Here is a 15,687-nt window from a genome sequence, read left to right on the forward strand (position 1 = left end):
CCAGTTGTATAAAAAATATTTGGGTTTCCTTTGGACACACACACACACAGGGATCAACGGGAGGTGGGGAGGCAGACTGCAGTGGATGGGCTGCTGGAACACCAGGGGCTGCACTGGGCTCTGGGCCCAAGTCAGGGCTGTGATAGGGACTTGAGCTGGTTCTGTGAGGACTGAAGAGCCTTCCTGAACTTCTCAGGCTTTCAATCTTCTCTGATTTGCTGTGGGGAATGGAGAGGGGAGTGCTACATGGGTACGCTATACTTTTCCAAAATCTTCCCACTTATTTCAGTTAGGGCAGAAAAGTGGCCTGTTACTCCAGAGCTTCTTAGGAAATCGTCCACCCAATTTTTGGCATCTTTTATGTTGTGTACTGGCATTAGGGCTGTGTGGGGTAGGGGTGCAGGTGTAGCTTGAAGAAGGAGGACAATAGGGATGAGATAAGATAAGATGGTCCCCTTTTCCTGGGGGATGTCTCTGTTTTCCTGATAGAGTTAACATTCTGCCTTGCAGAAGGAGCTGGAACTGGGGAGGTATATTTGGAAGGAGCTGGGCAACAATGCAACATGATTTTTTTATTCTGGATGTGGAAGGTGCAGTATGCCAAAGGGGAAAGGCTCTAACAAATCAGAAATGTGAATGGATGGTTGCCAGACACATAGTAGGTAATTAACAAATGTTTTTGGTGAATAAAGGAGGACTCAGCGATTTTCGGTCTAGAGATTCAAGTTCTGTGTCTGGCAGCCTGCCCTCCACCCTGTCTGCATATTCCAGTTCTGGCCTGTACCCCAGAGAAGAAAGATAGAAGGATCGATTTCAGAGTGCTTCAGTCTTGTTTCTGCAGTAGGAGGTGCCTCATTGTTCTTTTTATCCAGGGCAGAAAGGCTGAGATCCTAGTGTAGATACGCGGAGGTTTCCCATTCTTTTTTCCAAAGGAGACGATGCCCTGGGCCACATTGTCACACACAAAGGGGCCTCCAGAGTCTCCCTGTGGGCAGAGGGAGGAAGGACTGAGGTGCTCTAGAGGTGGGTGGTATCTGTTAAGGGGCTGTGTGGGAAGTCAGGGCCAGGGCATATCTTATCATTTCACTAGGTCTCAGGTCTTCAACCTGACTCTGATGGTTTCTTCCCTGCCCCCTCCTCCTCAGGAAGTCTCTGACCATAAGCAGCTGTGGGACAGCCTCTCATCTTCCCCCCAGGAGACAGGACTAGAGGCTGGATTGATGGAAAGGTTGAGGACATAGGGCTGTGGCTAGTTCCCACTATTCCAGGTCCCAACGATGCTGGGGCGTGTTCAGGGCTGGGCATGGACAATGCTGAGAAGCTCACCTTAAAAGAAGACCGATTCTCTTTTGGGTCCCCCCCACATATCTGTGTGGTTCTGTTGTAAAGCCTTTTGTACCGGGAGGTGCACAGCTTGTCCTTCTGGATTTTCAGGTCTACCTCGTGCAGCGTGTTTGTGGTGGTGTTCAGGTCAAGGCGCCCCCAGCCGGCCACACTGCATACCATGCCTGGCTTCACCTTCTCTTCCGTCTTGGGCAGCTTGAGGCAACTCACGTTGGCAGTCAGTTTGGCCTTCCTCTTCAGCTAAAGGCAGAGAAAAAGAATTCTGATTTATGAAGGGCCCACAGACTGCAGGGACAGTCATAGGGTTGCTTCTTCAGGGACCCGGGACAAGTAAAGGAGTCTTACTAAGAAGAGGGACAGGAAGGAGGTCACAGGAGATGCAAGACTGCAGGTTCAAGATGTGCAAGGACCAGTGGAGCAATGGCCCTACCTGTAGTAACATGATGTCATTAACTTTAGGACGATAGTCTGGGTGGGTGATAGCTTTTTCCACAGGGATAATCTGCTGGGTCTTCTCGTGTTTTTTGACGTTGTGGGCCCCCAGGGTGACATTGATTGAGCTGCACAGAGGGCAGAGGGGGATGTAGAGTCACAGCAGATGCAGACCAAGGGCTGTGTAGGAAAGAGGACAGCTGGGGACGATGGGGGACTGGAGTAGAAAGGAATTATAGGGGATGGGGCCCTGGGCCTAAGCATCACTGTGTCCTCTACTTCTTGGCAGCTTGGGCTAGGTGGCATTTCCTGGAGCAGATTTAGGGTGCTCAGCCATGTACTGAGCTTGCCTGTCTCTAAACAAAACCGTTAGTTTCTCACATTTGTACCCTGGGCTCCAGGGAACAACCTTGGCCTCCTCTCTATGCCACCTTTGGTCATTCCCTCCTGTCTGCAACAGGCCACTTGCAGTGAGCTGTCCCTCTCTCCCCAAAGCTTACCTGTTCTCTGAAGTGTTCCACTGTGTGACTAGGTCGGCCACCCCTGAGAAGATGTTGCCCTGAGAGGTAGCTGCAGAAGGGTGGGGGCTGAGCTTCTGCTCCTTACCTTCCCCAGCAGTGAGCTGCTGTCAGCACAAAATCCTCACGCACAAGGAAACCTCCACATCTTTTATGTTTTGGAGTTGTGACCCGAAGAAATGCCATGTAGGGACGAGAGTGAGGCTTGGCCTCACGCCCTCCAATGATTTTCCCTGAAACAAAAATTCTACCCTGCCTACTGTGCTCATGGAGCCAAAGGCTGGAGAGAGGGAGGCTGGGACAGACAGGAGCAGGGTGGGGAGGAGTTGGGTGGCAGACAGTGGGGAATGTAGTCGTCAGCCATCAGCTATAACTGAGAAGAGGTCCTGCAGGTTTCTTGGGCAACATTCCTGGCTTGCCACGTGACCCGCAAGATTCAGATTCTCCCTCTGACAAAGAGAAGAGTGGTCCTGATTCCTTCATCCTGTTGCAGTCACGTATGTGGGCAGACAAGATTTATGTTTGAAACAGGTGGTGGAGGGCCTGCAGATCCTGGAAAATCCTTCCCCCATGCTCCCTGGGTCCTCGCTCCTTGCTCTTCCCCAGACTCACTAAGCTCCTGCTGGTCTGTGATATTCCGAACACTGTGACTGGAAAACTACCAGAGAGAACTTGAGATTGAAACAGCCAAACACAAGTGTTAAGGGGACCAGGAAGCCACCAACTCTGGGATTGACTGGGTCCTCAGCTTCTTTACAAATCTTGGAGAAGTGGGTGGAGATTGAAGGTAGATTTTAAGACACTGAGTTAGAAAGTTAGTGGGCCTTACTTTGATTATAGAAGCCAGCCCCTTTTTCCAAGCTGCCATTTCCTGGGGAATTATTTCTCATTTCCATCTTCCAACATTCTTTCAGATGGCTTTGTAAAAAAATCCCCAAACCTCACTTTCCAGATCACATGGGAAGGGGAGAGCACCCATGGGCCCTCCTGGAGAGCAGCCTTCTGCCCTGCCATTCCTGTTAAGTTTTCGTTCAGCATCAGATTTGCTAGTCTTTGAGGGAGGTTGACTCTAGAGTTGAGAAAGTTCCTGGGGATGGACCAGGGCCAGGATGTGTCTCAGTGTAGCATCTGAGCGTGCTGTGCCAGTGTGGCATGGGACTGGGCTTCTGTTGGGAGATAGTCACTCACCTGCCTCCACCTTGGGGGCCAGAAGAAAGGCCATCAGGAGCAGAAGTGGCTGCATCTTCTTAGGAAGGTTGCCCAAGTCAGAGCTGCTGGTGCTTCCTCCTGGTCTTCTGACAACCAGGTTCTCTGGTGGTGTGGCTCTGATCACATAAGGCTCTGATCATATAAGGCTCTCTGCATAGAGGCCCGATTAGAGTAAGATGTTATCAGTAACCACATAAGCACTGGTAGTTCTTGACTCGGGGATGACTACACCAGCTGGAAACAGGAACTGCAGACTATAAATAGGCAGTTGGTGTGTCTGCATCAGCCAGTAGCTGACCTCTGAACCTCATAAACCTGAGTCTCATGATAATGCATGCAAGAATCCCTCATTCCCTTGGGTCTCTCTATTTATTGAGGCCCCCTTTTTTCTGAGACTTAGGGGTACTTGGGATGACATTTCTTGCTTTTTGTGGGGGTGACAAAACCATCTGATCAGATAAAGATGGTGAAGGCCACAGTTAGAGGGATGGACAGAATGGTGTGGCAGCAATGCTAAAGAGGGCTGGTGTTAAGTAGAAGAAGTGAGTGGTTTAAAACACAGCAACATTTATTTTTCTCATGAATATGCATTTGGGTCAGGGTTTTTTAGTGTGAATAGCTCCTCTTTGCTCCCCTTGATGTCAGGATAGGCTTGAAGCCTAGAGTCTGGGATCAGCTGAAGGCTGACCCACGCACGCCGGTGGTTGGTGCCGACTCTGCTGGGAGTCAGTTCCTCACTCTGTATAGGATTGTTCAGTCTTCGCAACAATTGTTGGCTTCTGCAGAGAGAGCATCTCTCTCAAATTGACCCTGGCAGAAGTATTCTGTTTCTTTCTTAGACTTTGAAGTCATATGTTATCCATTCTACATTATTCCACTGCTTGGGATAATCCAAAGTCCTTGCCCAGATTCAAAAAGGAGAGTATTGTAATCATGTAAAAAGAGCCTGAGGGATGGGAGATACACGGCAGCAGTCATAACAACCTGCCACCCTGCTTTAGGTCCATGTAGATGTGGTCAGAGGAGTTGAAACCACTGATCCCTGTCAGCCTGGTCACAGCCTTTGTAGAGGTTGGGGTCTGCTCTGTCCAAATCACATATACTGAGAATGGAAGAGGTGGAAAAGGGTTGGTTTTTCCAACATTTCCTCTCTTGTGAAGTAGGAATGAATGCCAGGAAGACAATAGTATTTTCACACCACTGTCCAAAGAACTACTGCATTTTGGACATCTTTGTACCAAGCTAATATAAACACTGAATGTGATCCCAATAAAAATATGATTTTTTCCTTTTAGTGTTACATGAGTTCTAGACAATTTCTAAAACTTATGTAGACAGAATCACATGAGAATATCTCAGAAAATTATGACAAAAAGAAAAAAAAAAGAAAAAAATAAGGGACAGGGTAAGCCTTGTCAGATATTAAAAAACATCCTATGGTGCTGACTCATGAACAAACAGATAAGCCAGTGAAACAGAATAGAAAGTCAAGAAACATTCCCAAGTACATAATAAGGATATGTAGTTCATAATAAGGTGGCATTCAAACTTACTGGGAAAAACATAGACTTTCTGATAAGTAATTTGGAACATCTAGATAGTATTGTTTCTTTGTTTTATTTTCCTATCACAGCTGACATTGTCATTGTTTAAGGATGTTAAGCTGGAATCATATTTCATATAAACCATGAGAATAAACTGCAAATAGATGAGACACTTAAATATACAAAATAAAATGATACATGTATTAGGAATGAACATGGATGAATTTCTTCTTTTTTAAAGATTTTATTTATTTATTTTCAGAGGGGGAGGGAGGGAGAAAGAGAGGGAGAGAAACATCAATATGTGGTTGCCTCTTGTGCATTCCCTACTGGGGATCAGGCCTGCAACCCAGGCATGTACCATGACTGGGACTCGAATCAGCAACCCTTTGCTTCACAGGCTGGCACTCAATCCACTAAGCCACACCAGCCAGGGTTCTGGATGATTCCTTTATAAACTTAGAATGGGTAAAGCCTTTCTGAGGGACTTCTGGCCAAGATGGAGACACACATTGATATACTGTGCCTCTTTATGCAACCAAAAGAAGGACAACAACAAATTAAAAAACAAACAAAAAAAACACCCAGAACTGACAGAAAGCTGAACTGTATAGAAGTCTGACAACCAAGGAGTTAAAGAAAAAACATGCATCCAGACTGGTAGGAGGGGTGGAGATGGGCAGCTGGGCAGAGAGGACTCATGCCAAGGTGGCAGCTGGAGAACTGGACAAGGATATGGCTGGCAGAGTGGGTGGTTCCACACTTGTGTGCAGATGAACCAGGAGGAACAACTGGGGAGAAAGATCGTAGAACTCAGGGTTCCAGTGTGGAGAAATAAAGCCTCAAAAACTTATGGCTGTAAAAATCTGTGGGGGTTGCAGTGGCGGGAGAAACTGCCAGCCTCATTGGAGAGTTAGTTGGAGAGCCCCACAGGGTCCTAGAACATACACAAACACACCCACCGACCCAGAAATCAGCACCAGAAGGGCCCAATTTGCTTGTGAATAGCAGAGGAAGTGACTGAAGGCTGACTGAGAGCTGAGCAATCAGCATTATTCCTTTCTGACCCCTCCCCCACAGACAGCACCATAATGCAGTGACATGGGTTGCCCTGCCCTGACAAATACCTAAGGCTCTGCCCCTTACTACATACCAGGTGCACCAAGACAAAAAAAAAAGGGGCCCAAGTGAAAGAATAGATCAAAGCTCTGGAAAAAAATACAACTAAGCAATGAAGAGATAGCCAACTTATCAGATGTGGGATTCAAAACACTGGTAATCAGGATGCTCACAGAATTGGTTGAGTATGGTCGAAAAATAGAGGAAAAAGTGAAGGCTATGAAAAGTGAAATAAAAGAAAATGTACAGGGCAGCAACAGTGAAGGGAAGGAAACCAGGACTTAAATCAATGGTTTGAACCAGAAGGAAGAAATAAATATTCAACTGGAATAGAATGAAGAAAGAAGAAATAAAAAATATGAGGAGAGGCTTAGGAATCTCTGGGACAACTTTAATGTTCCAACATCCGAATCATAGGGGTACCAGACAGAGAAGAGGAAGAGCAAGAAATTGAAAACTTATTTGAAAAAAATAATGAAGAAGAACTTCCCCAACCTGGCAAAGGAAATCCAGGAAGTCCAGGAAGCTCGGAGAGTGCCAAAGAAGTCAGACCCAAGGAAGTACACACTAAAGCACCTCATAATTACATTAGCCAAAATGAAAGAGAAGGAGAATATCTTAAAAGCAACAAGAGAAAAGGAAACAGTGACCTACAAAGCAGTTCCCATTAGACTATCAGCTGATTTCTCAAAAGAAACCTTACAGGCAAGAAGGAGCTGCAAAGAAGTATGTGAAGTCACAAAAGGTAAAGACCTACATCCAAGATTACTATACTAGCAAAGTTATCATTTAGAATGGAAGGGCAGATAAAGTGCTTCCTAGATAAGATCAAGTTAAAGGAGTTCATCATCACCAAACCCTTATTATATGAAATGTTAAAGGGACTCATCTACGAAAAAGGAGATAAAAAATATTAACAGTAAAATGACAACAAACTCAGAACTATAGACAAATGAACCTAAGAAACAAAAACAAAAATGAACTAAGGAAACAACTAGAACAGGAACAGAGTCACAGAAATAGAGATCATACGGATGAACATGAGTGGGGAGAGAGAGGGGAATAATCGGGCAGGAAAAGTACAGGGAATAAGAAGCATAAATGGTAGGTACTAAATAGACAGGGGGAGGTTAAGAATAGTATAGGAAATGGAGAAGCCAAAGAACTTACAAGCACGACCCTTTGACATGAATTAAGATGGAAGGAATGCTGGAGAGAATGAAGGTATTTGGCAGAGGGGGACAAAGGGGGCAAAATTGGGACAACTGTAGTAGCATAATCAATAAAACATATTTAAAAAATTCACCTGGCTGGAGTAGCTCAGTGGATTGAGTGTGGGCCTGCAAACCAAAGTATCACCAGTTTGATTCCCAGTCAGTGCACATGCCTGGGTTGCAGGCCATGTCTCCAGTAGGGGGTGCGCTAGAGGCAAACACACATTAGTGTTTCATGTTTCACTCCTCCCTTTCTCCCTCCCTTCCCTTCTCTCTAAAAATAAATAAATAAGATCTTTTTAAAAATTCAAAGATACAAAAATTTAAAATGCAGATGTAAAACTTGGCAACAAATTTAGTTAAAGAGTGAATCTATCTAATATATAAAGAACTCTAAAAATCTAGAAGAAAAAGACCCAAAAGGTGATAGAAGAATAGGCAAAGATCTGCACAGGTCACAGTAAAATATATTTAAAAAATAATGAAAAGAGCCTCAACTTCACCCATATTAAGAGAAATAAAAATAAATATCAAAAAATGGTATTTTTGCTGACAGGTGACCCCAAAATTCGAAAGTTAAACAGCACACTGCATGGACATGGCTGTTTGTGTTTGGGGGTGGTGATTGGTGCTGCAGGATATATCTTTTTTTATACTTTCACTTTCATTCTATCCATGTGTTTATGTTTAAGTTGGGTCTTTTGCAAACCGCACAAAATTGTCTCTTGCTTTTTAAGAAAATTCAGACTGATGATCTCTGCCTTTTAGCTGGAGTGTATAATCTGTTTGCTTTTAATGCAATCACTGAGAGGGTTGTGTTGAAGAATATCACATTGCTATTTGATTTCCATTTGTGTGATTTATTCTTTGTTCCTTTGTTCTTCTCTTCCTGCCTTCTTTTGTTGTATCTCATTTTGTCTTCTTTCCTGGCTTTAGTTATATCTCTCTATATTACTTCAATGGCTCTGGATTACAATATGCCCCCTTCACATACCAGAGTGTACTTTAAGTTCATGCATCCTACTCAAAGAGGAACACTGTAATGATGCATTGCTATGTATCCTCCCCCTGCCACCATTTATACTTAGCCATATTTTATACTTTTATTTCTCTTTTTCCCTTCTGCTTAGAATGAGGATCACTTTCCTTTGCCTAAAGAATTTATTTTAGTATTTCTTTCAGTGCAGGTATGATGGCAAGAAAGTCTGTTACCTAGCTTTTGTGTCTTTATTTCATTTTGGAACAATACTTTCACTGGACATAGAATTCCAAGTTGAGTTCCAGAAAGAGATTGCCTATTTTCCCTTCTTTGAACTGTTTAAAAGTGTCATTTCACTGTCTTCTGACTTGCATTATTTCTGGAGAAAAACTCATTTTTATTCACATTGTTGCTTCCTCTAAAGTACTGTATTATTTCTTCTGTCTACTTTCAACTTTACCTTTATCTTTGATGGTCATCCACTTGACTATTCTGTGCTTAAAAGTGGCTTTCTGCCTGGCTGGCGTAGCTCAGTGGATTGAGCGCGGGCTGCGAAGTGCCAAAGTGTCACAGGTTCAATTCCCAGTCAGAGCACATGCCTGGGTTGCAGGCCACGGCCCCCAGCAACTGCATGTTGATGTTTCTCTCTCTCTCTTTCTCCCTCCCTTCCCTCTCTAAAAATAAAGAAATAAAATCTTAAAAAAAAGTGGCTTTCTTTGTCCTGCCTGACGTTCACTGTGCTGTCTGAAGCTGTGGATGAGAAATGTAGTCTAACAATGGGGCTTTGAAAAAAAGAAACCTGTTCCGACACTCCTTTCAAGTGAAATATGTTTGTTGTTCAAATGCAGTGTTGTGTGGGATAGGGCTGGGAATAAACCCTGTTGGGTTTCACAAGTCTGCAGAGAGCGGTCCTGGCAGAAGTATGGTGGTGGGCAGGAAAGGCAGAACCATCTCAGTACATGCTCCTGGATTAAGTTACCAAGATCTTGCACTCCTTCAGGCCTATTCCCCCACCCTAGGAGCTGGCTGTGTGGGTCTCTCCCAGTCACACTGAGACGTGACTCTTCTTGTGCATCTGGAGCAAAGAAGTGTGTGGATGTGGTCTTGGTGAGTAGAGGCATTAGTAAGATATTTTTTAAATTTTCATCACAAAGATTTTTAAGCAGGTTTCTTCAAACGTGGGAGATAAGAAAATACTTCCACAGACAAAGGAGAGTTGAAGGAATCAGTATGTCCAAGGTGCTTACCTGCCTCTTCCCAATGGGCCCACAAGCAGACCTGAGCTTGCCAAAGAACATGTTTTGCATATTTGTAGAACAGCTGCCGCAGGAGCACAGAGGCTTTCTCTCCAGGAAGGTGTCTGAACAGAAGCTCATGTTGTGTTCAGGGATGGCAGGAAGTCATTACAGGGTGGGTGTTAGAAAACATGTAAGGCCTCTAGCTGGCCGGGCTGTCGGGGCCTGGGCTCACACCAGACTCTGTCCTACGTTGGTGGTACCTCACTCGGTCACCACACCGTCCTGGGACTTTGTCTCTCCCTTAGGTCTCAGAAAAGGATGAGGACCTCCAGAGTGGTTCTAAAACTTGTTTAAACCATAGAATCATTTCCTGAAAACTTAGATTCATTGCCTCACACCGTGGCATCATTTCCTCATATATGTTGTACCTAAATGAGTATGTGTCTGGGCAACTTTTAAAAATGCTATTTTTGTTTTGCTTTTCACATTTTTCCCTTTTTGCATTTTTCAGCAGGTCCTTAGTAAGGGTTAGATGCAGGGATTTTTTAATTTTTTCAGCTCCAAGTCAGTAGTTGTGTGACAAGACTGCTCTTTCCTAGTAACACACTCAAGGTCACCGAGAGATGCTGTTGCTGCGTGCTTTGTGTGTGAGTGGGTGTGAAAGGATGCTTCGGTGAACAGCTTGGTAACTTCACGTCTAGAAATGAAAGAACTAAAGTCACTTCCCAATTCCATACGCTGCTGTTCTAGAGCCACAAGTGGTAAAATTCAAACAGGGTGTAACCAGCAATAAAGAGAAAACACGAACACTTTACTCCCGTGGGCTTCCCACAGAGATCTAGGCCATGTGGACCCACATGAAGGAGGGAGAGGGAATTGGATTTGAATGAAAGTCAGCACTGACAGTTTCACTTGGGTTCAGGTGATGGAATCTGTATTGGGTTCACTGTATACCCCCAACACGTGGCGCTTAGTTGGTGATCAATCAGCATTTGTTCGTTGGTTGATGGGCAAATTTTGCTTTCCAGTGCTATTGCAGAGAGGAGCCCTTTCTGACTCAAAAGGCTGATATAGCCCACAGTGACCAGCAAGGAGTCTGTGTCTAGAGGCCGGCAGTGACGCAGAGGAACAGGCTGAAAGGGACTAAGGCTCCTGAGCAACCAGGAGGTCAATAGGTACTGATTGCATGGGGGGGACCCTGGGCTGGATGTGAGGGGTTGAGCTAGCTCTGCCCAAGTGAGAGGTGGGGGCCAGGTCTTCTGGAGAGACACCCTGCCAGCCCTGCCCTCCATGGCCCTGCATGGTGCCAGCACAGGCGCAGTCCCATGGTAACCCTCTGCCAGGACATAAGCTGGGTGGCAGCTCAGGGATGAGCACCTGCTGGAACCTTGGAATGCTGGGTGTCCTGTGTGGGAGGGATGTGAGGAAGTGTCGAGCTCAGATCAGTGTGGTGTGGAGGGGACAGGAGTTGGTGGACTCAGAGAACTCTCAGTGGTTAGCAGGGTTGAAGAAGAAGGGGCAACCAGGAGCCTGGAGACCAAGCTGGGTCGTCAGCCCAGAGGAGGGCAGAAAAGGGCAAGGAAAGAAATTCAGCCCAGGTGAGAATGAGGAGTTTCTCAGGCTTTGCTTCCCTCCCCTCCAACTCCTCCATAAGCTGCCACTGGGAGAAAATATCTTGCTCAGGAAGCTCAACATCCCCTGCCCACCAACCCTGTCTCTTCCCATCCCCCCACTGTGTGGTGGGGGCTATGTCATTGAGCTGCAGCCCCAGGCTGTGCTTGCCGGGTGTCCAGCTGCACAGTGGTATTCCCTCCCTCTCTGCCTTGTAACAAAGGGAAGGGGATAAGACCTTCATGCTGAGCCCAGGACCTGAGAGATTCATATTTTCTCCTAATGATGCTCAGCTCTACCCTGGCAGAAGGGCAGGCCCTGGAGGTATGGCCCAGGAAGGAGTTGGGTAACAGCTTTGCAGGGGTTTGGGGAGGTGGTGGGGAAAGGGGGAAGAGGAGGCAAGAGAACACAGCAGAATTGTGCCATTGATTGGCTTTCTAAGCACAGTGGTGGTTCCTGTGAATGAGGGTTGAAGAATGAAGAAAAATGGAGCTCTTCCCATTCTGTTGAGAGACATTTATTTATGTGGTTGCTGATACCACCCCTCCTCCCTCCCTGCAGTGTGATTTGGATTAGCTCCAGAGAAGATAATCTGGCTCCTGCAGTTTGAGGCTTTTCATGGTTTCCTTTATCCAAGGCAGGAAACTTGAGAGTCTGGTGAAGATCCGTGGCGCTGTCCCATTGCGGAATCCATAGGAGACAATGCCCTGAATCCCATTGCGACACATGAGAGGGCCCCCGGAGTCCCCCTGTAGACAGAAAGAGGGAAGGACTGAGCCAGCTCTCCTGGTCCTGCCCTTCCAAGCCCTCTCAGAGAAGGCTGCCTGGCATGGCCTCCATGTAGGAGATATAAGGGCACGCAGGCCCCTGGGGGCACCCCAGCCTGGACATCATCACTGCTTCACTCCCCAAGTGGCAGCTCCCTCTATTCCCCCAGGTTCTGGGTCCCTTCCCTACATACATGTTGTGGGACTGTGGCTCTTGTCTACTGTGTAAGTACACAAAAGCAGGTGGGTGGGGCAGGCACTTAGGCCAGAGGATGAGCTCATTAATCAAGGTGGGGGCCAGCTCCAAGGAGCCACCAGATTTAACTGCTGCACAGGCAGGGAACAGTTTTCTAACCACTGTGCCTCTGTGTGGGCCAGAGTGTTACAAATTCTTCCTTCTGGAGGAGCACCATGTTTAGATTGACACAGGCCTTGGTAGCCTCGCAGAAGCCCTATCTCACCCCAGCGCTGGCTGCTCCCCTGTTTTCTTCTCGGAGAGAATGATTACAGCCTAGAGAGTGAAGGAGTCTCACACTGCCTGGCTCTCCAGGTCTCAGTTCTTCCCCAAGCATCCCTTTCCCTAGAGCCAAGTGAGGCAGATTCTCAGCATCACCTGAAAAGAAGCCTTGTTTTCCGCCGGGTTCCCCACACACAGTTGAGTGGTCCTGTTATAACGACGGTTAAAGAGTTTCTCACACATTGTGTCCTTCTGCACGGTCAGCTGTACCTCCTGTAGTGTGTCTGATAATCTGCCATATGGGTCGACCTTTCCCCAGCCAGCCACAGTGCACTTCTGTCCTGGACACAGCCTGTTTTTGCCCCTGGGCAGGTCGAGGGGCTTCACAGCGTCCGTTGGCTTGATGTTTTCCTCCAGCTGATGGGGAAGAGGCAAGAGAGCCCAGGTCAGCCAGTGGTCTCTGGGCTTGGACATTGTGATGGGACACCTGAGTTACTGGGACAGGTCAGGCAGCCAGGATGGGAAGAAAAGAAGGGACAGGTCACAGTGAGGGGAGAACAATGAGAACGCAGAACTGCAAGAGCAGCAGGAGCTTTTCTTACCTGCAGTAACATGATGTCATTGGAGATGTCCTTAGCATTGTAGTCTGGGTGGGGGACTGCTCTTTTCACCCTGATGACCTGCTGGGTCTTCTCGGGCTTCCCGAGGTTGTGGGCCCCCAGGGTGACATTGATTAATCTGTACAGAGAGCAGAGTGGGTGTTCACGTGGAGGCATGGAGTCACCGGAGATAGAGCTCAGGAGCCTGAGAAGGGCAGGTGACAGCTGGGGCAGGGCAGGGCTGCAGCTAGGGGAAATCAAGGCCACAGGAAGGCAGGGTGACTCTGCTTCTCAGGGGCACTTAGGGTAAGGCTTCTGGGAACTTCTTCTTTGCCCTCAAGCCATATCATGAAATTGCTTGAGTTTTCCTTTTGACCCCAGTGCATGTGGTGATCGTCCACTGCTGCTTTATTTGTCCAGTGTGGTCCCTGTCTTCTCATCTGTTTCACTGACTCTCACCTGTGATTCTCTGAGCCCAAAGCCTACCCATCCTATTTCTTAGCCTTTCATTGCTGCAATCCTGATCCCAGAGGGCTCCTCTGATGAGCTCTGCTTGGCTTGAGTTACCAGGGGCCTGGGGAGCTGCCCTGGGCTTCAGCCCCTGGGATGAAGGACAGGGGTCTCAGGGGCTGTAGGTTAGCTGTTGCCCCTCACCTTCCATTGCAGTGAGCAGCTGTCAGAACAAAGTTTTTTTTCAGAAGGACCCCGCCACACCTCGTCTTCTGTTCACCTTGAATGCGCAGGGAGGCCATGTAGGGGCGTGAATGGGGCTTTGCCTCATGTCCCCCCGATGATCTCCCCTGAAGGAAAAATCTGTTTTGCTCTTGTGCACTCACTGAGTTTATCAGGCAGGCACCTGCTTGATGACTCAGAACTGTTGGGCACTTGGGAGCCTGAGCTGGCTGAGAGCTGAAAGAGTATGGGGAGGGGCCTTAGTTGGAGGTGAACATACCTGTTTTAGTGAGAGTGAAGGCCCAGAGGCTCCTGGAAATTCCTCTCCTGACTTCACTTGGTTTCAAATGAGTGTCTGAGGCCCCTGTGGTGCTGTGATGTTCAGGACAGCGCCACTTTGCCATGGCCAGGACTTAAGTTTGGGAACTAGATGTTGCCGAGTGTGTAATAGCACCTGATGTATAGTGAGTGCCCGCTAAGGGTTTGTTGGCTGCCTGCAGGAATGGCCTTCAGTGGGCCTCTGGAGAAAGGTTGGTAAGGCCAGTGCTGTGGGGCTCTGGAGAGCAGAGGGGTTGCCAACCACAGTAGCTCATCCTTTAAAGAGGGGAACTGCTAAAGGCCTGGGAAGAAAAGCAGAGCTGGAGAAAGGGACTTAGGGGCCTTGGGATGGAGCAAAGGCAATGGCAGTCTTCTGTGTTGGGGGACAGTGACCCCAGCAACTATGGGGTATGCTGAGCTCTGGGCTTCTCTCCTAAGCAGACCCTAAGGAGAGCACCTGTCTCATCACAGACAAGGAAGCCTCTGCATTTTCCTACCCTTTCCCATGCACTTCTAGGAAAGTTCCACTCTCTAGATGGAAAGGTAGGGCCTGGGGGGGCAAAGGTATTGTGCCCACTGGCTTTTCTGAGAATAGCCTTCTGCCCTGTCATTTCTGCCTGTAGCTTATCTGGCATCATGCTTGGGGGTCGGAGATGGGAAGGGAGTTGGGCTCCAGAACATTCCTGGTGGACAGATGGATCAGAGATGTGCAGAAGGGACAGGAGTGTGGGACCACTGTGGGCTGGATTGGGCCCATGAGGATAGGGATGGTCACTTACCTGCCTCTGCCTCAGGGAGTAGTGAAAAGGCCAGCAGGTGTAGGAGCAGGAGTGGCCACATCTTCACAGGAAGGCTGTCCAGGTTGGAGCTTCTGGTGTTTTTCTGTGCTGCCTTTTAGGCTCCAGAAGGGGAAGGAGGTGCAGGAGGGCTAGATGACTTGAGTTCCCCTCTGGTTTTGTAGCGCTTCATCCTAGAAGGCTTTCTTTGAAAGCTTCTCCACCCCCATGCCTCCTGCTTGATGATGTTCTCTGGTGGTTCTGTGAGAAGGAGGAAGTGGCCACATCAGGACCCACAGCTGATGAGTCAGAGCAGACACCTCATTCTAGCCCAAGGGTACAAAGTGGGGATGGTAGGATGTGGTATTGACCAGCTGAGGTACTGGAGCCCAGAAACTTGAGCCCCTAGTGACAGAAACATCAGTGCCTGATTTCCATGCTGCTAACTCCATCAGGATAATTTCTTTCACACACATGTGTGTGTATGCCCTTCTCTGTGCTATGGCCAAACACTTTGGAGATGTGCCTTCTTCCTCTAGAGTAGTGATTTTCAACCTTTTTCATCTTATGGCACACATAAACTAATTACTAAAATTCTGTGCCATGCTGAAAAATATATGTTTTGCCCATCTGATGAAAGATAGGTATGCTTTTTGATGTATAAAAAATAAAAAATTATAGTCATAATTTATTATTCTTGCTCCAAAGAGATTTTTTAAAAAATCAGGTGCCTATGCTTGTATATCAGGATTTTTGGTACAAAGAATTAACCAATCAGATGCAAACTTGTTATGCAATATGACCAATAAGATGCAATTCTATTATATGACCTACCGTATTTTTAGGACTATTAGACACACCTAGGTCTTAGAGGAGAAAAATAGGAAAAA

The 15,687-nt window shown here is 47.1% G+C and overlaps 1 protein-coding gene and 1 pseudogene across 1 annotated transcript; both read right to left on the reverse strand.

The window, feature by feature from the left end:
• Nucleotides 1-582: 582 nt before the first annotated feature.
• Nucleotides 583-9,651, reverse strand: LOC123820443 (granzyme H-like). The gene is made up of 6 exons (XM_045841152.1): nt 9,607-9,651; nt 3,483-3,619; nt 2,383-2,527; nt 1,775-1,904; nt 1,327-1,584; nt 583-985 (listed from the first exon to the last, which is right to left on the reverse strand). The coding sequence occupies exons 2-6, from the start codon at nt 3,535-3,537 to the stop codon at nt 824-826; spliced, it is 750 nt and encodes a 249-aa protein (XP_045697108.1). The 5' UTR covers nt 3,538-3,619; nt 9,607-9,651; the 3' UTR covers nt 583-823.
• Nucleotides 9,652-11,709: 2,058 nt separating this feature from the next.
• Nucleotides 11,710-15,044, reverse strand: LOC123820442 (annotated as a pseudogene).
• Nucleotides 15,045-15,687: the final 643 nt, after the last annotated feature.

This window comes from Phyllostomus hastatus, unplaced genomic scaffold (genome assembly GCF_019186645.2).
Source record: "Phyllostomus hastatus isolate PE091 unplaced genomic scaffold, TTU_PhHast_1.1 phas_contig_348, whole genome shotgun sequence".
Lineage (NCBI taxonomy): Eukaryota > Metazoa > Chordata > Mammalia > Chiroptera > Phyllostomidae > Phyllostomus > Phyllostomus hastatus.

Bases quoted from the DNA above. Each gene is read 5' to 3' on its own strand.
- LOC123820443 (XM_045841152.1), bottom strand. From the start codon at position 3,537: ATGCAGCCACTTCTGCTCCTGATGGCCTTTCTTCTGGCCCCCAAGGTG. The intron at 1,905-2,382 runs GTAAGGAGCAGA...CCCTCTGTGCAG, and splicing joins GCAGCTCACTGCTGGGGAAG to CTCAATCAATGTCACCCTGG. The intron at 1,585-1,774 runs GTAGGGCCATTG...CTCTGCCTTTAG, and splicing joins ATGACATCATGTTACTACAG to CTGAAGAGGAAGGCCAAACT.